Genomic DNA, 23,244 nt, shown 5'->3' with positions numbered 1-23,244 from the left:
CGGGAGGTGTCCCCGGAGGATCCGGGGGGGTCCCGGTGGTGTCCCCGCTGTCCCGGGCGGTGTCCCCGCTGTCCCGGGTGGCGCTGGTGGCGCTGGGGGCCTCTGCCCGGGGCGGGGCGCGGTGCCCGGGCGGTGTCCGGGCGGTCCCGGTGAGTCACGGTGCCCCCCCCGCCCGCGCCCCCCGGTCCGGCCCGCCCCCGCCGTGCCTATCCCGGGCCGGACCGCGCCCCGGCACTGCCCGCACCGCCACCGGCACCGAGCACCGGCACCGAGCCCCGCACGGTGAGTGAGAGCGGCACCCCTGGCAACGCGGGGTCGGTTCCGCACCCCAAAACTGGAGAACCCCCATCCCCAAATCCCCGTTTGGGGTTTAAATCAGGGTTTGGGGTCCCCCGCCCGGTAACGGGAATGGGGGCTCGGTTCCGCACCCCAAAATGGGGAACCCCATCTCTAAATCCCGCTTTGGGGTTTAAAGCCGGGTTTGGGGTCCCCCGCCCGGTAACGGGAATGGAGGCTCGGTTCCGCACCCCAAAATGGGGAACCCCATCTCTAAATCCCGCTTTGGGGTTTAAATCCGGGTTTGGGGTTCCCCGCCCGGTAACGGGAATGGAGGCTCGCTCCCGCACCCCAAAACTGGAGAACTCCATCCCCAAATCGCGGTTTGGGGCCCCCCTCCCGGTAACGGGAACGGAAGGTCGGTCCTGCACCCCAAAATGGGGAACCCCATCCCCAAATCCCGCTTTGGGGTCTAAATTCCTTTTTGGGGTCCCCCTCCCGGCCCGGTACGGGGGGGCCCCATCCTGGTGTCCTTTTTGGGGGGTCTCCATCCCCAAACCCCATTTGGGGGCGGATCAATCCCGTCCCCAAATTTGGGGTCCCGCACCCCGATTTTGGGGGGGAATTTTCAGCATCGCTTCGGGGGACCCCATCCCTGTCCCCCACTTTGGGGGGTTTCCATCTCCAAACCCCCTTTTTGGGGGTCTCACCCTTTTTGGGGGTCCCACCCTTTTGGGAAGTTCCCTTTTGGGGTGGTTTCATCGTTTTTTGGGGTTCCTCCTTCTTGGGGCGGTTCCCATTTTCTGGGGGTCACTTTTGGGGGAATTCCTCCTTTTCGGGGCGGTTCCTCCTTTTTTTTGAGCGTTCCCCTTTTTCGGGGGTCCCTCTTTTCTGGGCGGTCACTTTTGGGGGGATTCCTCCTTTTTTGGGGGGATTCCTCCTTTTTTTGGGTGTGTCCTCCTTTTTTGGGGGGGATTCCTCCTTTTTGGGGGCGTTCCTCCTTTTTGGCGTGATTCCTCCTTTTTGAGGGAATTCCTCCTTTTTTGGGGGGTTCCTCCTTTTTTTGGGGGGGTTCCTCTTTTTTGGGGAGATTCCTCCTTTTTGGAGAATTCCTTTTTTTTTTGAGGGGACTCTCATTTTGAGCGATTCCTCCTTTTTTTTGGGGGCGGTTCCCTTTATTTTTTCTCAACTCTTCCCATTTTGTCCGGGCTCATTTTAGGGAGGATCCCTCATTTTTTTTTAGGATTTTTTTTATTTTTGGGTGGGGGACCTGAGGCGGGACCGCCCCTACCCCCTCCCCCCCGTGAGTCACCGGGGTGTCCCCAAGGGGGGGGGACACAGCGGCCACACCCTCGGGACGTGTCCCCCTCGTGTCCCCCCCCTGCTCTGAGTCACGCCCGGAGCATTCCCGGACATTCCTGGAAAATCCGCGGCGAGCGAGGGGGGGGTTGGGGCGTCCTGGAGGGATTTTAGGGGATCCTGGAGGGATTTTAGGGGATCCTGGAAGGATTTGGGGAGCGGCAACACAAATTTTGGGGTTCTCGTGAGGGATTTTGGGGCGTCCAGGAGAGATTTGTGGGGGCGCGGGGGGAATTTGGAGGGGTCCCAGGAGGGAATCTTGGGGGAGCTCAAGGGGACTTTTGGGGATCCCAGGAGGAATTTTGGGGGGGTGGCATCAGGAATTTGGGGTCCCCAGGAGGGATTTTGGGGTGGTCCAGGGGGAATTTGGGGGATCCAGGAGGAATTGTGAGGGGGCTCAGGAGGAATTTTGGGGGATCCAGGATGAATTTGAGATGGCCAGGGGAGTTCTGGAGGGCTCAGGGAGAATTTGGGGCTCCCAGGATTGAAGTTTGGGGGGTCCAGGAGGAATTTTGGGGGTCTCAGGGGGGAATTTGGGGGATCCAGGAGGGAATTTGGGAAGTCCAGGGGGAATTTGGGGGGTCCCAGGAGGAATTTTGAGGAGTTCAGGGGGAATTTGGGGCATCCAGGAGGAATTTTGGGGGTCCCAGGAGGAATTTTGGGGGTCCCAGGAGGAATTTGGGGGATCCAGGAAGAATTTTGGGAGTGTCAGGGGGAATTTGGGAGATCCCATTGAGAATTTTGGGTTCCCATTGGAATTTTTGGGTTTCCCATTGGGATTTCTGAGATTCCCATTGGGGTTTTTGCGTTCCCATTAGGATTTTTAAGGTTCCCATCAGGAATTTTGGGGTTCCCATTGGGATTTTGGGTTCCCATCAAGAATTTTGGGTTTCCCATTGGGATTTCGGATTCCTATCAGGAATTTCAAGTTTCCAATGGGGGTTTTTGGGTTCCCATCAGGAATTTGGTTTTCCCATCAGGAATTTTGGGGTTCCCATTGGGATTTTTGTGTTTCCCATTGGTATTTTAGGGTTCCCATCAGGAATTTCAAGTTTCCAATGGGGGTTTTTTGGGTTCCCATCAGGAATTTCAGGTTCCCATCTGGAATTTCAGGTTTCCCATTGGGATTTTGGGTTCCCATCAGGAATTTCAGGTTCCCATCTGGAATTTCAGGTTTCCCATTGGGATTTTGGGTTCCTATCAGGAATTTTGTGTTTCCCATTGGTATTTTGGGGTTCCCATCAGGAATTTCAAGTTTCCAATGGGGGTTTTTTGGGTTCCCATCAGGAATTTCAGGTTCCCATCTGGAATTTCAGGTTTCCCATTGGGATTTTGGGTTCCCATCAGGAATTTCAGGTTCCCATCTGGAATTTCAGGTTTCCCATTGGGATTTTGGATTCCCATCAGGAATTTTGTGTTTCCCATTGGTATTTTGGGGTTCCCATCAGGAATTTCAAGTTTCCAATGGGGGTTTTTTGGGTTCCCATCAGGAATTTCAGGTTTCCCATTGGGATTTTGGGTTCCCATCAGAAATTTCAGGTTCCCATCTGGAATTTCAGGTTTCCCATTGGGATTTTGGGTTCCCATCAGGAATTTTGTGTTTCCCATTGGTATTTTGGGGTTCCCATCAGGAATTTCAAGTTTCCAATGGGGGTTTTTTGGGTTCCCATCAGGAATTTCAGGTTTCCCATTGGGATTTTGGGTTCCCATCAGGAATTTCAGGTTTCCCATCAGGAATTTTAGGTTTTCCCATGGGGATTTTGTGTTTCCCACCAGGATCTTGGCAGCCCCAGGCAGGATGCCGTCGCAGCTGGAGCACGCCATGGAGACGCTGATGTTCACCTTCCACAAGTACGCGGGGGACAAGGAGCACCTGGCCAAGGAGGACCTCAGGGCCCTCATGGACAAGGAGTTCCCAGGGTTCCTCGAGGTGGGCACGGCTCTGTGGGGTCCAGGGGGTCCATGGGATGGGATCCATGGGGTCCATGGGATGGGATCCATGAGATGGCATCCATGGGATCCATGGGATGGGATGGGATGGGATCAATGAGATGGCATCCATAGGATCCATGGGATGGGATGGGATGGGATCCATGGGGTCCATGGGATGGGATCCATGAGATGGCATCTATGGGATCCATGGGATGGGATGGGATCCATGAGATGGCATCCATGGGATCCATGGGATGGGATGGGATCCATGGGGTCCATGGGATGGGATCCATGAGATGGCATCTATGGGATCCATGGGATGGGATGGGATGGGATCCATGGGGTCCATGGGATGGGATCCATGAGATGACATCTATGGGATCCATGGGATGGGATCCATGAGATTTCATCGATGGGATCCATGGGATTGGATCTATGGGATCCATGGCATGGGATCCATGGGATGGCATCTATGGGATCCATGAGATCTATGGGATCCATGGGATGGCATCTATGGGATCCATGGGATGAGATCAGTGGGAGGTAGAGAACCCCGAGATCAAACCTCGTCAACCTTGGGATGGGATCCCATAAACCCTGGGATCAAACCAGACAGAACCCTGAGATCAAACCCTACAGACCCCCACACTGGATCCCATAGAACTCTGGGATCAGATCCTGTAAACCCCAGGATCAAACCTCATCAACCTTGGGATGGGATCCCATAATAAACCCTGGGATCAAACCAGACAGAACCCCGGGATTGGATCCCATAGAGCTCTGGGGTCAGATCCCATAAACATTGGGATCAAACCCTATAGAACCCTGGAATTGGACCCCATAAAGCTTGGGATGGGATCCCATAAACCCCAGGATCAAACCCTATAGGATCCCGGGACTGGATCCCATAAACTCTGGGATAGAGCCCCACAGCACCCCAGGATCAGCTCCTATAAAACCTTGGGATCAGGAGGTGATGATCCCCCCATTTCCCCCATTCCCATGTGGGATCTGACCCCATTCTCATGCGGGATCTGACCCTGTTCCCATTTAGGATCTGACCCTGTTCCCATTTACGATCTGACCCTTTTCCCTGTTTTTTCCCTGTTTTTTCCCCCAGAACCAGCAGGACCCCAACACCCTGGAGCTGATCCTGTGGGACCCCATTCCCATGTGGGATCTGACCCTGTTCCCATTTAGGATCTGACCCTTTTTACCTGTTTCTATCCCGTTTTTCCCTCAGAACCAATGGGACCCCAACACCCTGGACCCCATCCTGCAGGACGTGGAGCAGTGTGTGGGATCTGACCCCGTTCCCATTTAGGATCTGACCCATTTTCCCCATTTTTTCCCCAGAACCAATGGGACCCCAACGCCTTTGATTGGATCCTGTGGGACCCCATTCCCATGTGGGATCTGACCCCATTCCCATTTAGGATCTGACCCTGTTCCCATTTAGGATCTGACCCCATTCCCATGTGGGATCTGACCCATTTTCCCCATTTTTTCCCCCAGAACCAGCGGGACCCCAACACCTTTGATTGGATCCTGTGGGACCCCATTCCCATGTGGGATCTGGCCCCATTCCCATTTAGGATCTGACCCTGTTCCCATTTAGGATCTGACCCTGTTCCCATTTAGGATCTGACCCCATTCCCATGTGGGATCTGACCCCGTTCCCATTTAGGATCTGACCCATTTTCCCCATTTTTTCCCCCAGAACCAGCGGGACCCCAACGCCCTGGACCGGATCCTGCGGGACGTTGAGCAGAGCCGCGATGGCCGCGTTGGCTTCCAGGGCTTCTTCTCGCTGGTGGCCGGGCTCACCATCGCCTGCAACGATTACTTCGTGCAGCACATGAAGCAGCGCGGCCGCCGCTGAGCCCCCCACCCATGGGTGCCCCCCACCCATCCCGGGGTGTCACCCCAAACCCGCCTTGGATGCTGCCCCAATCCCAAATGTGTGCCCTGATCCCCCTTTGGGGTTCTGACCCCTTCCCATGAAGGTCCTGACCCTCCCCAAAGGTCCTGAACCCCTCCTGAGGAGCTGAGACCCCCACCCATGGGTGCCCCCCACCCACCCGGGGGTGTCACCCCAAACTCGCCTTGGATCCTGTCCCAATCCCAAATGTGTGCCCTGATCCCCCTTTGGGGTTCTCATCTCTCCCCACAAAGGTCCTGATCTCATCTGGGGGTCCTGACGCCCCCCCATTGCAAGCTGAGACCCCCACCCATGGGTGCCCCCCACCCACCCACCCAGGGGTGTCACCCCAAACCCACCTTGGATCCTCCCTTAACCCTAAACGTGTGCCTTGACCCTCATTTAGGGTCCTGACCCTGATTTGGGGTCCTGACCCCCCCCATGGGTGCCCTCCCCCACCCATGGGTGCCCCCAACCCCCCCTGGCTCCTGCTGGGACCCTTCAGTGTCCCCCCCTGCCCCCCATGGGTGCCCCCACCCTGGGGTGCTGCCCTGACCCCCCAATAAAGGGTTTTGTATGAACCGGGGCTCTCACTGTTCTTGGGGTCCCTTTTGGGGTCCCTTTGGGGTCCCTTGGGGGACATTTTGGGGTCCCTTTGGGGCCATTTTGGGGTCCCTTTGGGGTCCCTTGGGGGACATTTTGGGGTCCCTTTGGGGCCATTTTGGGGTCCCTTTGGGGTCCCTTGGGGGCCATTTTGGGGTCCCTTTGGGGTCCCTTGGGGGACATTTTGGGGTCCCTTTGGGGACACTCGGGGCGGTTGGGGCTGTAGGGGAGCTCTGTGGGGTGACAGTGGGGCCCAGGGGGGTGCATAGGGGATCTATGGGGGATCTGTGGGGTTGCATCGGGGATCTCTGTAGGGTCTCTATAGGGTCTCTCTCTCTCTAGGGTTCCATAGGGCTCTGTAGGGTCTCTACAGGGCTCTGTAGGGTTCTGTAGGGTCTCTATAGGACCCAGAGAGTTCCATAGCATTCTATAAGGTTCTCTCTAGGGTCTCTATAGGGCCGCTGTAGGGTCTCTGTAGGGTTCCATGGGGTTCCATAGGTCTCTGCAGGGTCTCTATAGGGTCTCTCTCTATAGGTTTTTCTATAGGGTTCCATAGGGGATCTGTAGGGTCTCTATAGGATCCATAGAGTTCCATAGGACTCTATAAGGTTCTCTCTAGAGTCTCTATCGGGTCTCTGTAGGGTTTCTATAGGGTCTCTCTCTGTAGGGTTCCACACGGCTCCGTTCCGGTCCTTCAGGCCCCGCCCCCGGAAGCGGGGAAACCCGGAAGCGCCGTGACGTCACGGCGGTGGGCGGGGCCCCGGCGCACGCGGGTCCGGGCAGGGCTGGGGACAGAGCGGGGACACGGGGGGGACAGAGGGGAAGGGCCGGGCAGGGGGGACAGAGCGGGGCAGGGACCGGGGGGACACGGTGACATTGGCCGGGGGCGGGGCTGGGGACGGGTGACGTCACGGGCAGTGGGGCGGGGGCTGGTGTGACACCGCTGGTGACGTCACCAGCGGGTGTGACATCACGGCCGGCGTCACTGACCAGGTGTGACATCAACAGCGACAGCAGTGACGTCGGCAGGGAGCTCAGTGTCCAATGTGACGTCACCAATGTCACCAGGAACCAGGTGCGACATCACCGGTGACATCACCGGTGACATCACCGACCAGGTGTGACCTCCCCAGCACTGCCACGCTCCGGGTGTGACACCAGCAGTGACATCATTGTCCCTGTGTGACATCACCGGTGCTGTCACCAAGCGCTGTCATCCCGGTGACATCATGGTGACATTGCAGTCACATTGCAGTGACATCATGGTGACATTGTGGTGACGTTACGGTGATGGCTGTGGTGACATCACTGTGACATTGCGGGGAGGTCACGGTGACGTCACACTGACATCGTGGTGACATCACAGTGACATCACATTGACATTGTGGTGACATTGCAGTGACATCACGGTGACATTGCAGTGACAGCGCCGGTGACCTCGTGGTGACATCACGGTGACATTGCAGTGACATCGCAGTGACATCGTGCTGACATCTCGGTGACACCCCAGTGACATCGCAGTTGCATCGCGGTGACATCGCAGTGACATCGCAGTGACATCGCAGTCACCTTGCAGTGACATCTCGGTGACACCCCGGTGACATCGCGGTGACATCGCAGTGACCTTGCAGTGCCATCCCGGTGCCACCCCGGTGCCACCCTGGCCATGCTGCGCGGCGCCCGGGCGGTGGCTCGGGCCCTGTCCCCTGTGCCGTGTCCCCGGCGCCGCTGCCACCGGCCGTGTCCCCCCCTGCGGGACCTGGCTGTCCCCAACCCCGGCTGGAGCGAGCGCATGCGGCGCCACCACCGGGAACAGCTGGAGCGGGCCCGGGAGGAGGGCTGGGCACGGCTGCCATCGCACCGGCGGTACCGCCCCCGTGAGTGACACTGGCACTGTCACCTGTGTCATTGTCACCTGTGTCACTGTGTCATTGTGTCATTGTCACCTGTGTCATTGTCACTGTGTCACCATGGGCACGGGAGGAGGGCTGGGCACGGCTGCCATCGCACCGGCGGTACCGCCCCCGTGAGTGACACTGGCACTGTCACCTGTGTCATTGTCACCTGTGTCACTGTGTCATTGTGTCACTGTCATTGTCACCTGTGTCATTGTCACTGTGTCACCATGGGCACGGGAGGAGGGCTGGGCACGGCTGCCATCGCACTGACGGTACTGCCCCCGTGAGTGACACTGGCACTGTGTCATTGTCACCTGTGTCACTGTGTCATTGTGTCACTGTCATTGTGTCATTGTCACCTGTGTCATTGTCACTGTGTCACCATGGGCACGGGAGGAGGGCTGGGCACGGCTGCCATCGCACCGGCGGTACCGCCCCCGTGAGTGACACTGGCACTGTCACCTGTGTCATTGTCACCTGTGTCACTGTGTCATTGTGTCACTGTCATTGTCACCTGTGTCATTGTCACTGTGTCACCATGGGCACGGGAGGAGGGCTGGGCACGGCTGCCATCGCACTGACGGTACTGCCCCCGTGAGTGACACTGGCACTGTGTCATTGTCACCTGTGTCACTGTGTCATTGTCACCTGTCATTGTAACCTGTGTCACTGTGTCACTGTCATTGTGCCATTGTCACTGTCATTGTCACTGTGGGCACGGCTGCCATCGCACCGACGGTGCCGCCCCCGTGAGTGACACTGGCACTGTCACCTGTATCACTGTGTCACTGTCACCCGTGTCACTGTGTCATTGTGTCACTGTCATTGTAACCTGTGTCACGGTGGGCACCACTGCCCAGCTAATGGAGCTACTGTCCCCGTGAGTGGCACTGTGTCACTGTGTCACCTGTCATTGTCACTGTGTCACTGTATTCCTGTGTCACTGTGTCACCCTGTCACCTCTGTCTCCATGTCCCCAGTGTCCCCAATGTCCCCAGTGTCCCCAGCCCCTGCAGTGTCCCCAGCCTGGTGACAGCGCTGTCCCCGCAGAGATGCTGGGGCTGCCCGGTGACGGTGACAGTGACAGTGACAGGGACACGCGGCTGTTCCCGAGGGCCATCGAGGGTGACGGGGACGGCTTCGAGTTCGTCATGTTCCTGAATGTCCCCAAGGGCCGCCTGCGCTGCCTGTGCCAGCTGGGGCCCTTCCTCGAGGGACACCCGGGGTGAATCACTGTCACCCATTGTCACCCATTGTCACCCATTGTCACCCACTGTCCCCGCTGTCACCCACTGTCACCCATTGTCACTCCCTGTCACCCACTGTCACCCATTGTCACCCACTGTCACCTACTGTCACCCACTGTCACCCATTGTCACCCATTGTCACCCACTGTCACCCATTGTCACCCATTGTCACCCACTGTCACCCGCTGTCAGCTATTGTCATTGAATGTCACTTCTTGTCACCTCCTGTGCCAACCCAGGCTCTTCCCGCAGGGACACCTGGGGTGACCCCCCTGTCACCTCCTGTCCCCTGTGTGGCACTGCTGCCATCTGTCACCCTCATGTCCCCTGCTGTCCTCAATATCCCCCTGCTGTCCCCAATGTCCCCAGTGAGCCCAATGTCCTCTTTTGTCCCCGATGTCCCCAATGTCCCCGTGCTGTCCCTGCTATCCCCAGTGTCCCCAGTGTCCCCAATGTCCCCTTTTGTCCCCAGTGTCCCCCTGCTGTCCCTGCTGTCCCCTTGTTCTCCCCAATGTCCCCCTGCTGTCCCCTTTTGTCCCCGATGTCCCCCAGCTGTCCCCAACGATGTCCCCAACGATGTCCCCGATGTCCCCAGGCTGGCCCATGGCGGTGCCATCGCCACCCTCATTGACACCTCCCTGGGGACGCTGGCGCTGGCGGTGGCCGGGCGGGTGGTGACAGCCAACCTCAGCATCGACTACCTGGCGTGAGTGCCACTGTCCCCAGCAGTGTCCCCAAGGGACGCGGGTGTCCCCAAGGAGGGGCTGGGTGTCCCCAAGGGTGGTGTGACTGTCCCCAAAGGGCCAGGAGATGTCCCCAAGAACGGTCTGGGTGTCCCCAAGGGTGTCTCAAATGTTCCCAAGGGTGGCAGAAGTGTTCCCAGAGGGTGTCCCCAAGAAGGGTTTAAGTGTCCCCAAAGGGCCAGGAGGTGTCCCCAAGGAGGGTCTGGGTGTCCCCAAGGCTCAGGGGGTGTCCCCAAGAATGGTCTGGGTGTCCCCAAGGGTGTCTCAAATGTCCCCGAGGGTGGTGTGAGTGTCCCCAAAGGGTCAGGGGATGTCCCCAAGGAGGGTCTGAGTGTCCCCAAGGGTCAGGAGATGTCCCCAAGGGTGTCTCAAATGTCCCCGAGGGTGGTGTGAGTGTCCCCAGGGGAGGGCACACACACCTAGAGGGACACAAGGGGACATGAGAGTGACAGGGGACACTGGGATGACCGGGGGGGACACAGGGTGGCACTGGGGTGGCACGGGGTGACACGCAAGGGACATTGGGGTGGCCAGGGGGACAGAGGAGCGACAGGGTGGGGACCAGGGGGACACTGAGGTGACATCAGGGGACATGGGGGTGACTGGAGTGGCCATGAAGGGACACGGGGGTGACCGGGGCGGGGGACAAAAGAGGACACTGGGGGCTGTGACGGTGACAGGGGTGGCACAGGGGGCCCTGGTGTCACTGTGTGTCCCCGGTGTCCCCCGCTGTCCCCAGGCCTGTCCCCCTGCTCTCGGTGCTCCTGCTCGAGGCGTTCCTGCAGCGCCACCAGGGCCGGAAGCTCTTCCTGGGCTGTGACCTGTGGGACGCTGAGGGGACAACGCTGCACGCCAAGGCCACCGGTGAGGGACATGGGGACACTGGGGACACTGGGGGCACTGGGGACATTGGGGGCACTGGGGACACTGGGGGCACTGGGGACAACGCTGCACGCCAAGGCCACCGGTGAGGGACATGGGGACACTGGGGACAGCCTGGGGACACTGGGGACATGGGGACATTGGGGGCACTGGGGACACTGGGGGCACTGGGGACAACGCTGCACGCCAAGGCCACCAGTGAGGGACATGGGGACACTGGGGACAGCCTGGGGACACTGGGGACACCAGGGACATGGGGACATTGGGGGCACTGGGGGCAGCCTGGGGACATTGGGGACAGCCTGGAGACACTGGGGGCAGCCTGGGGACATTGGGGACAGCCTGGGGACATGGGGACACCAGGGACATGGGGACATGGGGACATTGGGGACAGCCTGGGACACTGGGGACACTGGGGGCAGCCTGGGGACACTGGGGACACCAGGGACACCAGGGACACGGGGACACTGGGGACAGCTTGGGGACATTGGGCTCAACGCTGCACACCAGGGCCACCAGTGAGGGACACTGGGGACAGGGCTAGGGACACACCTGGGGACACTGGGAGGGGTGGGGACACACTTGGGGACACCGTGGGTCCCCACCTGAGGTGTCCCCTCTGTCCCCAGGGCTCTTCATCCAGCAGGACCCCCCCAAGGAGCCGGCACAGGGAGGGGACAGTGGCCGGTGGCTGTCACCCGTGTCACCCGTGTCACCTCCTGTGTCACCTCCCGTGTCACCCGTGTCACCCGTGCCACCTCCTGTGCCACCCGTGTGACCCTCGGTGCCCTCCCTGTCCCCCAGCGCCACCCTGGCTCTCCCTCAGCCACCCCTGGATGTCCCCAAATGTCCCCCCCCATGTCCCCAAGTGTCCCCAGGCTGTCCCCGTGCCCATCACGGCCGCTGCCACCACCCCTCGTGTCCCTTGTGTCACTTTGGGGTCCTGGGTGGGGACGGGGGGGGGGGGGGGTGGCACCCCCGTGTCCCCCCCGCTGCCACCGCGGGGTCCCCAAGGGGGGGACACGGGGACATGGGGGGGGGGGTGATTGGGGCACCCCAGAATTGGGAACTTTGGGGTCCCTGAACCCCAAACCGGGAACTTTGGGGGGTCCCCGTACCCCAAAATTGAGGCCGGCGGGGAGTTCGGGGTCCCTGAAGCCCAAAATTGGGAGTTTTGGGGGCTCGGGGCGTCCATGCACCCCAAAAATGGCAACTTTGGGAGGATTTGGGGTCCCTCCGTCCCCGTCCGTGCCTCAGTTTCCCTGCGGGGAAATTCGGAAATTTCCCGCGTTTTTTGGGGTTTTTTTTGGTTTTTTTTGGGGGGGGGGAGGGGCAGGATGCCCGGGGGGGGGGAGGGGCGGGGAAATTTTGGGGGGGGTGGCGTGGTGGGTGGGTGGGAGCGGGGGGGGAGCCCCGATGCCTTAAAGGGGCCCCGCCCGGGCCGGGGCTGGGAGGGAGCCGGAGCCATGAGAGGTGCGGGGCACGCGCGCGTGCAAGGGAGGGGTGGGCGTGCAAAGGGGGCGGGGCCGAGCGTGCAAAGGGGCGGGGCTGAGTGTGCGGCGTGCAAAGGTTGGGGTTTGCGGTGGGTGTGGGTGTGCGGGTGTGTCACGGGGCACACACGTGTGTCACAGGCTGCACGCGCGTGTTTCAGGTGTACGTGCGTGTCACGGGGAGCACACGTGTGTCACGGGCTGTACGTGCGCATTTCAGGCCGTACACACCTGGTACGGGGCACACGGGTGTGTCGCGGGCTGTACGGGTGTGCCACAGGTCACACACGTGTGTCACAGGCTGCACACGCGTGTTTCAGGGTGTACGTGCGTGTCACGGGGAGCACAGGTGTGTCACGGGCTGTGCACGCCTGTTACGGGGCACACGGGTGTGTCATGGGCTGCACATGCATGTCACAGGCTGTTCACGTGTGTCACAGGGCACACACATGTGTTACAGCGTGCACAGGTGTGTCACGGGCTGTTCATGCGTGTTTCAGGGTGTACATATGTGTGACAGGGTGCACACGTGTGTCACAGGCTGCACAGAGGGCACACAGGCATGTCACAGGCTGTTCATGTGTGTCACTGGGCACACACACGTGTTACAGCGTGCACGGGTGTGTCACGGGCTGCACACGCGTGTTTCGGGGTGCACGAGTGTGTCACAGGCTCTACGGGTGTGTCACAGGCTGTTCATGCGTGTCACGGGTCGCACACACGTGTCACAGGCTGCACACGCCTGTTAGGGGGCGCACGGGTGCGTCACGGGCTGGACGTGCCCGTGTCAGGACACACACGTGTGTCACAGTGTGCACACGCCTGTTTCGGGGTGTACATGTGTGTCACAGGGCACACACATGTGTGACAGGCTGTACAGGTGTGTCACAGATGTGTCACTTGTGTCACAGGCTGCACACGCCTGTTTCAGGGTGTGCACGCGTGTTTCAGGACACAGGCGTGTGTTTTGGGCTGTACAGGTGTGTCACAGGGCTCGCACGCGTGTCACAGGCTGTACAGGCGTGTCACAGGTGTGTCACAGGCTGCACAGGGCTCTTGTGAGCTGCACTCACGTGTTCCGGGGGTCACACGCATGTCACATGTCCCACACATGTGTCACAGGCTGTCACACGTGTGTCACAGGTCACACACCCGTGTCACACGTCCCACGTGCGTGTCACAGGTCCCACACACTTGTGTGAGGTGCCACGCGTGTGTCACAGGCTGTCACATGTGTGTCACACTCTCACACGTGTGTCACACGCTGTCACCCGTGTGTCACGCATCCCACACGCGTGTCACAGGTCCCACACACATGTGTCAGGTGCCACCCGTGTGTCCCGGGCTGTCACACATGTGTCAGGTGTCACATACGTGTCCCGAGCTGTCACCCGTGTGTCAGGTGTCACATACGTGTCCCGGGCTGTCACACGTGTCCCCGCGTGTCCCTGTCCCCCCCCCGGCACCTGCGGGTCCCTCCCTTGATGTGGCGGCGGCGCCGGGGGGGGACCCCGGGGGGGACCCTGCGGTGACAACGGCGGGGACGCGCAGGTGGCGCCGCCACCGCCAACCCCCCGGGAAACGGGGAGGGGCGCCCCGGGGCGCTGGGGACCCTCCGTGTCCCCATTGTCCCCTCCGTGTCCCCCATTGTCCCCTCCGTATCCCCATTGTCCCCTCCGTGTCCCCAGTGTCCCTTCTGTGTCCCCTCCGTGTCACCACAGGGTCCCCTCTGTGTCCCATTGTCCCCTCCCGTCCCCTCCGTGTCCCCTCTGTCCCCTCCGTGTTTCCAACACTGTCCCCGCTGTCCCCTTCGTGTCCCCAGTGTCCCCTCCCTGTCCCCTCCGTCTCTCCATTGTCCCCTCCGTGTCCACTCCCTGTCCCCAGCGCTGTCCCCGCTGTCCCTTCCCTGTCCCCTCTGTGTCCCCATTGTCCCCTCCGTGTCCCCACTGTCCCCTCCGTGTCCTCAGCGCTCTCCCTGCTGTCCCGTCCGTGTCCCCGGTGTCCCCTTCGTGTCCCCTCTGTGTCCCCTCCCTGTCCCCTCCCTGTCCCCTCCGTGTCGCGGTGCCCGGGGCGCTCCTGAGGTGTCCCCAGGGGTTGTGGGGACAAGGAGGTGACAGCGCCCGGGGGCGATGGGACTGGGGGTGGGGATGGCGGATACCGGTGAGGGTTTGTGCGTCCCAGTGTGTCCCAGTTCGTTCCCAGTGTGTCCCAGTGTGTCCCAATCCGTTACTGGTGTGTCCCAGTGTGTTCCAGTTCGTTCCCAGTGTGTCACTGGTGTGTCCCAGTCCATCCCAGTCCGTTACTGGTGCCGCTGGTGCGGTTGCCGCTCCCGCCGGTGCCGGGAGAAGACACCGGGCACGGGCACCACCATTACCCCCAGTGCTCCCAGTGCCCCCAGTGCTCCCAGTGCTCCCAGTGCCCCCAGTGCTCCCAGTGCCCCCATTGCCCCCAGTGCTCCCAGTGCCCCCAGTGCTCCCAGTGCTCCCAGTGCCCCCAGTGCCCCCAGTGCCCCCAGTGCCCCCAGTGCTCCCAGTGCTCCCAGTGCTCCCAGTGCCCCCAGTGCCCCCAGTGCCCCCAGTGCCCCCAGTGCTCCCAGTGCCCCCATTGCCCCCAGTGCTCCCAGTGCTCCCAGTGCCCCCAGTGCTCCCAGTGCTCCCAGTGCCCCCAGTGCTCCCAGTGCTCCCAGTGCTCCCAGTGCCCCCAGTGCCCCCATTGCTCCCAGTACTCACAGTGCTCCCAGTGCCCCCAGTGCCCCCAGTGCTCCCAGTGCCCCCATTGCTCCCAGTGCTCCCAGTGCCCCCAGTGCCCTCAGTGCTCCCAGTGCCCCCAGTTCGGCGAGTGCCGCTGGGACTGACGTGCCCGCCTTACCGGCAGCCCCCGGTGTTTCCCGGTGCCCCAGACTGCCCCGGTACCCGCGGAATCCCCGGTCCCCCGGGGCGCTGCGGTGTCCCCGGTTCCCCGGTGCTGTGGCTGCCCCGGTGCCCCGGTTTCCCCCGTTCCCCGCTGTCCCCGGTGCCCCCAGACGCGCTGGGTGCCCCCGGTTCTCCCGGAACCCCCGGCGCCCCCGGTACCCGCGGGGTTTGGGAGCGCCCCGGTGCCCCGGTAACCCCCGGTGTGATGGGGCCTCAACGGCTCCCAGTGCCCCCAGTTCTCCCAGTACCCCCAAACGCGGTGCTTGCCCCAATTTCCCCGCTGCCCGCCGTTCCCGTGGGTGCCCCCGGTGCCCCCAGTTCTCCCCGTTCCCGTGGGTGCCCCCGGTGCCCCCGGCGCCCTCCGCCCGCCGGTTCCCGGCAGGAGCGGCCCCGCCGCGGCGCTTCTCGGCACGGGCTGAGTAATTCGGGGCGCGGGGCTGACTCAGCGCCCCCAAACCCGGGGTCCCCCCTGGGCCCGGTGCCCCCGGTCCCCCCCGGTCCCCCCCGGTCCCCCCCGGGCCCCCCTGGGCCCCCCCCGGGCCGGATGCGCGGGCGGCGCCGGCCCCAAAAAACTGGGGCAGGAGGAAAACGGGGCGGGGGGGAGGGAGCGGGGGTGACACACGTGTGTGGGATGTCACACGTGTCCGGGGGTCACATGTGAGTGGGGTGTCACATGTCTGGGGGTGTCACACGTGTCCGGGGGTGTCACATGCGTGTGGCAGGGCTGGCAGACATGTCCAGGTGTCCCACACACGTGTCCAGGTGTGTCACACATGTCCAGGTGTGTCACACGCGTGTGCAGGTGGAGGAGCAGCTGGGTAAGGGCCTTGCACAAGTGGCAGTGCCAGGCCAGGGCCGTACTGGGATCTCACCAGTGCCATACTGGGACCTCTCCCGTTCCATACTGAGAACTCCCCAGTTCCCTACTGGGCCATACTGGGGCCATACTGGGAGCTCCCATTCCCGTATTGGGCCATACTGGGAGCTCCCAGTCCCCTACTGGGCCATACTGGGAGCTCCCAGTCCCATCCTGGGGCCATACTGGGAGCTCCCAGTCCCATACTGGGCCATACTGGGGCCATACTGGGAGCTCCCAGTCCCCTACTGGGCCATACTGGGAGCTCTCAGTCCCATCCTGGGGCCATATTGGGAGCTCCCAGTTCCGTACTGGGCCATACTGGGGCCATACTGGGAGCTCCCAGTCCCCTACTGGGCCATACTGGGAGCTCTCAGTCCCATCCTGGGGCCATACTGGGAGCTCCCAGTTCCGTACTGGGCCATTCTGGGGCCATACTGGGAGCTCCCAGTCCCCTACTGGGCCATACTGGGGCCATACTGGAGCTCCCAGTCCCATACTGGGCCATACTGGGGCCATACTGGGAGCTCCCATTCCCGTATTGGGCCATACTAGAGCTCCCAGTCCCATACTGGGCCATACTGGAGCTCCCAGTCCCATCCTGGGGCCATACTGGGAGCTCCCAGTCCCATACTGGGGCCATACTGGGAGCTCCCAGTCCCATACTGGGCCATACTGGGAGCTCCCAGTCCCATCCTGGGGCCATACTGGGAGCTCCCAGTCCCATACTGGGCCATACTGGGGCCATACTGGGAGCTCCCAGTCCCGTACTGGGCCCCGCACGTTTCCTGCCCCGGGGCCGTGTCCCAGTTGTGGCTTTGTGGCTCCGGCAGCACCAGCACAGGGTGACAGGGGACACTGGGGACACCATTGGGGACACTGGGGACACCACTGGGGACATTGGGGACACTGGGGGGCCTCAGGACCCCCCAGCCCAGGGGTGGCACTGGAGCCCGCTGTGACCAAAGGGGACACTGTCACCAGAGGGGACAGTCGGTGTCAGTGACACCGTGGGTGGCACAGGTGACGCAGGTGACACAGGAAGCCGTGGGGGGACGTGTGCGCCCATGGTGACGTCAGCACAGAGGGGACACAGGGGGGGCAGCGGCCACAGGGGACAGGGCGGTGACACGCGAAGCTGTGGGTGACATGTGAGGACACGAGGGACGTGTCCCACTGGTGACACGTGAGGGACGTGTCCTGCTGGTGACACGTGAAGCCATGGGTGACACTCAGTCCTAAAGGTGACACAGGAGGCCACAAGTGGCACCTGGTCCCACAGGGGACATGTGGGCCCATAGGGTGACACCTGGCCCCACAGGTGGCACCTGAAGCCACAGGTGACACTTGGTGTCACGGGTGACACACGAGCCCATGGGGACACCTGAACCACAGGAGGACACGGGTGGCACTGCAGGTCCCATGGGAGCCTGGTGACAGGGACCCCGTGCCAATGTCCCCGTGCCAATGTCCCCGTGCCAATGTCCCCGTGTCCCCCCAGCCCACATCGAGGCGATTCCCTGCAAGATCTGCGGGGACAAATCCTCCGGGGTGCACTACGGGGTCATCACCTGCGAGGGCTGCAAGGTGACACAGGGACACCGGGGGGACATGGGGACATGGAAGGACATGGGGACATGTGGGGGATAAGGGGGGACCTGGGGACATTGGGGACATTGGGGAGATGGGGGAGACATGGGGACAAGGGGAGACATGGGGGGACATTGGGGATATGAGGAGATATGGGGACATTGGGGACACGAGGACATGAGGGGGGATGTGGGGGCCTTGGGGAGCAAAGGGACATGGAGGGGACAAGGGAGACATTGGGGACATGGGGACAAGGGGGGGGATGAGGACATGGGGACATGGAGTGGGACTTGGGGACATGGAGACACGGAGGAAAATGGGGACAATTGGGAACATTGGGGTCACGAGGACACGAGTGGGGACATGGGGAACTTGGGGAGCAAAGGGACATGGAGGGGACATTGGGACACGGGGGACGTGTGGGGACACGGGGACATTGGGACAGGGGGTGCCACGGGTGGCCGTGGGGGCACCACGGGTGACGCCGGTGACACGCGTGACACGGCGCCACCCCAGGGCTTCTTCCGGCGCAGCGAGCGGCGCGGGCCGAGCCTGGCGTGTCACCGCGGGCAGCGCTGTGACATCGACCGCGCCACCCGCACGCGCTGCCAGCACTGCCGCCTGCAGAAGTGCCTGCGCCTCGGCATGTCCCGCGACGGTGAGTGACACTGCGGGGACAGCGCGGGGACAGCCGCCACCCGGCCCAGGGACACCGGGGACTGTCCGTGGGGACACCATTCTGTGCCCTTGGGGACGTCGATCTGTGTCCCTGGGGGACAGCTGTACCCTCTGGGGACATTGATCTGTGCCTCTGGGGACACTGCCCTGTGACCCTGGGGACAGCTAGACCCCCCTGGGGACATTGATCTGTGACCCTGGGGACAGCTGTAACCTCTGGGGACATCACTCTGTGCCCTTGGGGACACCTGAACCCCCTGGGGACATCGCCCTGTCACTCTGGGGACAGCTGTACTACCTGGGGACATCACTCTGTGCCCTTGGGGACACCTGAACCCCCTGGGGACATCGCTCTGTGACCCTGGGGACAGCTGTACTACCTGGGGACACTGCCCTGTGCCCCTGGGGACATCTGTACCCTCTGGAGACACCGCTCTGTGCCCCTGGGGACACCTGGATCCCCTGGGGACATCGCCCTGTGACCCTGGGGACAATGATCTGTACCCTTGGGGACATCTGTACCCACTAGGGACATTCCCCTGTGACCCTGGGGACAGCTGTAACCCCTGGGGACACCACTCTGTGCCCCTGGGGACAGCTGGACCCACCCCTGGTGTCCCCGCATTCGGGGACACCTGTCCCCCAAAGCTGCAGACACCTGTCCCCTGCCCTGAGGACACCTGTCCCTTGTCCCTGCGCTACCTGGGGACACCTGTCCCTTGTCCCTGCGCCACCTGGGGACACCTGTCCCCTGTCCCTGCGCCACCTGGGGACACCTGTCCCTTGTCCCTGCGCCACCTGGGGACACCTGTCCCCTGCCCCAGTGCCACCTGGGGACACCTGTCCCCTGTCCCTGCGCCACCTGTCACTGTCACTGCCCAGGGGACAGCCCGAGGTGTCCCTGGGGAAGGGCCGGGGCCGCTCGGTGTCCCCGCGTGCGTGTGGCACTGCGGTGTCACCTGCTGTCCCCTCTGTCCCCTCTGTCCCCGCAGCCGTCAAGTTCGGCCGCATGTCCAAGAAGCAGCGGGACCGGCTGCAGGCCGAGGTGCTGGAACAGCTGGAAAAGCGGGAAAAAAACCGGGAAAACCGGGAACAAACCCGGGAACACCGGGAACAAAACCGGGAACAAACCCGGGAACAAACCCGGGAGCAGCTGGAACAGCCGGAAACGCGGGAAAACCGGGAAAAATGGGAAAAGCGGGAGCAGGAACGGGCGGTCCCGGTGCCACCGCAGCCGCCCCCGGCCGGGCGCTGTCCCCCGCTGTCCCCCGCTGTCCCCGCGGGCTGTCCCAGCAGGGCGTGGCCCGCGGAGGAGGCGACAAGGAGGGGACAGGACGGGGACAGGGCGGGGACGGCGGGGACAGGGCCGGTGCCTCAGCCCGGTGCTGGCGGCGTCCCGGAGTCACCCGCGGGGCTGGAGATCGGTGAGTGGCACCGGGGACTGTCACCTGCGGGGGTGGCGGTGTCACCTGCGGGGGTGGCGGTGTCACCTGTTTGGGCAGGGCTGGTGGCACCTCGAGATGTCACCTGTGGATGCTCCGTGGTGGTGGCACCGGCTCTGTCACCTGTGGATGCCACCACGCTGGTGACTCCTTACCCACCAAGGCCACACACCGGGCCACCCTCCTTGTCCCCACACCTGTCCCCAAGCCCTGAATGTCCCCTCAGAGCTGCTGACCCAGTGTGTCCTGCTGTCACACCGTGTCACCCCTGTGTCCTGCTGTCACACTGTGCCACTCCTGTGTCCTGCTGTCACACCGTGCCACTCCTGTGTCCTGCTGTCACATTGTGTCACCCCTGTGTCCCCTCAGAGTTCCTGACCCAGTGTTCTGCTGTCACACCGTGTCACCCTGGTGTCCTCCTGTCACACTGTGCCACCCCTGTGTCCCCTCAGAGCTGCTGACACAGAGTGTCCTGCTGTCACACCGTGCCACGTGCCACCCCCGTGCCGAGGACCTCCAGGGCCACCGCTGGGCCACCTTCAGCCCCGAGGAGATCCGCGCCTACCAGAGCCAGGTGCGGGCCGGGCAGGGGACACGGCTGTCCCCAAGGGATGGGCGGGTGACACGGCTGTCCCCAGCGGTGGCGCAGGTGACACGGCTGTCCCCAGCGGTGGCGCGGGGGGTGACACGGCTGTCCCCAGCGGTGGCGCGGGGGGTGACAGCCGCTCCCTCGCGCAGCCCATGGCGGAGATGTGGCAGCGCTGTGCCCGCCGTGTCACCGAGGCCATCGAGCGCGTGGTGGAGTTCGCCAAGCGCCTGCGGGGCTTCCTGCAGCTCAGCCAGCACGACCAGATCGTCCTGCTCAAGGCGGGTACGCGGCCACCCATGTGTCCCCGTGTCACTGTCACCACCCCAGGGCCCTGGTGCACACTCGCAGGGACGCCCCGGCCCCTTGTCCCTACCCCCAGGGCCACCCCGGCCCATTGTCACCACCCCCAGGGCCACCCCACTCCATTGTCACCAGCCCTAGGGCCACCCTATCCCCTTGTGGCATTGTCCCCAGCCCTAGGGACACTCTGTCCCCTTGTCCCCAGCCCCAGGGCTATCCCATCTCCTTGTCCCCAACCCAAGGGCCACCCTGTGTCCTTGTGACAATCCCGTGTGTCCCAGGGCGAGGTGACAATCCCCAAAGTCCTCCCCCTCCTCCCTGCCAAGGTGACAATCCCATGTGTCCCACGGGTGAGGTGACAATCCCGTGTGTCCCACGGGGAGGTGACAATCCCATGTGTCCCACGGGGAGGTGACAGTCCCATGTGTCCCACGGGGGAGGTGACAATCCCGTGTGTCCCACGGGGGAGGTGACAATCCCGTGTGTCCCAGGGGGAGGTGACAGTCCCCAAAATCCCCCTCCACCCTCCCTGCCGAGGTGACACCGCCCGGGGCCACCCCCGCGGCGTCCCTGCCGCACCCCCTGTGGCCGGCGGCGGTGTCGCCGGTGCCAGCCGCGCTGTCGCCTCCCCGTCGCGGTGACAGGGGCCATGGAGGTTGTCCTGCTCCGGATGTGCCGCGCCTTCGACGCCGCCACCGGCACGGTCCTGTTCGAGGGCAAACTGGCGGGGCCCGAGCTCTTCCGCTCGCTGGGTAGGGCGGCGACACGGGCTGGGGACACGCGGGGGGACGCTTGGGGACAGCGGTGACGCCGCGCTGTCCCCAGGGTGTCCCGAGCTCGTCGCGTCCGTCTTTGAGTTCGCGCGGGGCCTGAGCGCGCTGCGCTGCTCCGAGAGCGAGCTGGCGCTGCTCAGCGCGCTGCTGCTGCTCAACGCCGGTCAGCCACTGTCCCCAAGTGTCCCCAAGTGTCCCCAAGTGTTGCTCAGTGTCCCCCCGGCGTCCGCACCCCCTGTCCCGCTCCGTATCCCCACCCCGTGTCCCCTTGTCCCTCCCCGCGTGCTCCCCTAACCCCAAATGGGGTTTTGTCCCTAAGCGGGGTGGGCGGCGGGGTGTCCCCAAGGTGTCCCCAGGGTGTCCCCAAGCTGCCCCTAAGGTGTCCTTAGGGTGTCCTTAAGATGTCCCCAGGGTATCCCCAAGGTGTCCCCAAGGTGTTCCCAGGGTGTCCCCCAAGGTGTGCCTAAGATGTCCCCACAGTGTCCCCCACACTGTCCCTAGGGTGCCCCCAGGGTGTCCCCAAATCTCTGTCCCTCTTCCTACATCCCTGACCCTGTCCCCACACCCATGTCCGTGTCCCCGTGGTGTCCCCACACCCCTGTCCGTGTCCCCACACCCCTGTCTGTGTCCCCATACCCTGTCTGTTTCCCCACACCGGGTCCGAGTCCCTGCGGTGTCCCCACACCCCCGTCCATGTCCCCATACTCTGTCCATGTCCCCACGTCCTGCCCGTGTCCCTATCCCTGTCCCCACACCCTGTCCCTGTCCCCACACCCTGTCCCTATCCCTGTCCCCATGCCCTGTCCGTGTCCCTGTCCCCGTCCCCACACCGTGTCCGTGTCCCCACGCCCTGTCCGTGTCCCTGTCCCTGTCCCCACACCCCTGTCCCTGTCCCCACGTCCTGTCCGTGTCCCTGTCCCTGTCCCCACACCGTGTCCGTGTCCCCGCGCTGTCCCCAGGCCGGCCGTGGCTGCAGGACCGCCCGCGGGTGGCGCGGCTGCAGGGCCAGCTCGATGTCGCCTTCCGGCTGCTGCTGCGCCGGACCCGCCGCGAGGGGCTCCTGCCACGGGTGGGGACACCGGGACACCGGGGAGGGGACACGGGGACACCGGGGAGGGGACACGGGGACACCAGGGAGGGGCCACGAGGATCCGTGGGGGTCACGGGGGGGGAGCAGGGTGGGGGTTTGGGGACATTGGGGGTGGCCCTGGGTCGGAGGGTTCCCTGCACATGTGTCACGTGTGTCCCCCCCGGTTGTCCCCGCGGTGTCCCCGTTTGTCCCCTGCGGTGACAGCCGTGTCCCCGCAGCTGCCCGCCCCGGGCCGGCTCCGCGCTCTGTGCTCGCAGCACCTGGAGCAGGTTCAGGCTTTCCGCCGCCTGCACCCCGCGGGGGTCTCGGCCGCCTTCCCGCCGCTCTACCGGGAGCTCTTCGCCCCCGACCCCGCCGATGGCCCCGCGGGGACCCGCTGAGCGCCACGCGAGGACCACCGGGACCACCGGGACCATCCGTGACCCTGCTGAGCGCGACATCGCGACCGCCGGGACCCCCGGGACCCCCGGAACCTCCAGGATCACCGGAACCTCCGGGGTCACCGGAACCTCCGGGATCCCCGGGATGACCGGGACCGCCCCTGCATCTGAGGACACCTGGGGGTGCTCCCCCCCAGGGACCTTCCGGGAATGCGGCGGCGTTTGAGGGGAATAAAGGCGTTTTTGGGGACCGCGTGTCCGTGGGCTCCGTCACGGGGGACAC

At 63.2% G+C, this 23,244-nt stretch overlaps 3 protein-coding genes across 7 annotated transcripts; all 3 read left to right on the top strand.

Annotated features, from left to right (window-relative positions):
• The first annotated feature begins 179 nt into the window (after positions 1–179).
• Positions 180–6,069, top strand: S100A10 (S100 calcium binding protein A10). The gene is made up of 3 exons (XM_066568216.1): positions 180–282; positions 3,412–3,565; positions 5,288–6,069. Exons 2-3 carry the CDS (start codon positions 3,434–3,436, stop codon positions 5,447–5,449), a joined length of 294 nt encoding a protein of 97 aa, XP_066424313.1. The 5' UTR covers positions 180–282; positions 3,412–3,433; the 3' UTR covers positions 5,450–6,069.
• Positions 6,070–6,845: 776 nt separating this feature from the next.
• On the top strand, positions 6,846–11,765 carry LOC136568311 (acyl-coenzyme A thioesterase THEM4-like). Of its 4 annotated transcripts, XM_066568250.1 has the most exons (7): positions 6,846–6,864; positions 7,100–7,166; positions 7,491–7,968; positions 9,040–9,214; positions 9,832–9,942; positions 10,719–10,843; positions 11,491–11,765. In XM_066568250.1, exons 3-7 carry the CDS (start codon positions 7,758–7,760, stop codon positions 11,637–11,639), a joined length of 771 nt encoding a protein of 256 aa, XP_066424347.1. In that variant the 5' UTR covers positions 6,846–6,864; positions 7,100–7,166; positions 7,491–7,757; the 3' UTR covers positions 11,640–11,765. The 4 variants fall into 4 exon arrangements, with proteins under 4 accessions (XP_066424347.1, XP_066424348.1, XP_066424350.1 ...); XM_066568251.1 differs by lacking the exon at positions 7,100–7,166 and having other exon boundaries at positions 6,850–6,864; XM_066568253.1 differs by lacking the exon at positions 6,846–6,864 and having other exon boundaries at positions 7,041–7,166; positions 7,513–7,968.
• A 5,748-nt stretch (positions 11,766–17,513) lies between these two features.
• RORC (RAR related orphan receptor C) lies at positions 17,514–23,210 on the top strand. 2 transcript variants are annotated; one of them, XM_066568194.1, is made up of 9 exons: positions 17,514–17,706; positions 18,226–18,367; positions 19,380–19,811; positions 20,282–20,403; positions 20,568–20,700; positions 21,363–21,470; positions 21,544–21,654; positions 22,451–22,560; positions 22,800–23,062. In XM_066568194.1, exons 1-9 carry the CDS (start codon positions 17,587–17,589, stop codon positions 22,959–22,961), a joined length of 1,440 nt encoding a protein of 479 aa, XP_066424291.1. In that variant the 5' UTR covers positions 17,514–17,586; the 3' UTR covers positions 22,962–23,062. The 2 variants fall into 2 exon arrangements, with proteins under 2 accessions (XP_066424291.1, XP_066424290.1); XM_066568193.1 differs by lacking the exons at positions 21,544–21,654; positions 22,451–22,560 and having other exon boundaries at positions 22,800–23,210.
• The last annotated feature ends 34 nt before the right edge of the window (positions 23,211–23,244 follow it).

Source organism: Molothrus aeneus, chromosome 31, assembly GCF_037042795.1.
Source record: "Molothrus aeneus isolate 106 chromosome 31, BPBGC_Maene_1.0, whole genome shotgun sequence".
NCBI classification, from domain to species: Eukaryota; Metazoa; Chordata; class Aves; order Passeriformes; family Icteridae; genus Molothrus; species Molothrus aeneus.
Note: the sequence above shows the minus strand (reverse complement) of the source record. Positions and strands in the feature narration are given on the sequence as shown.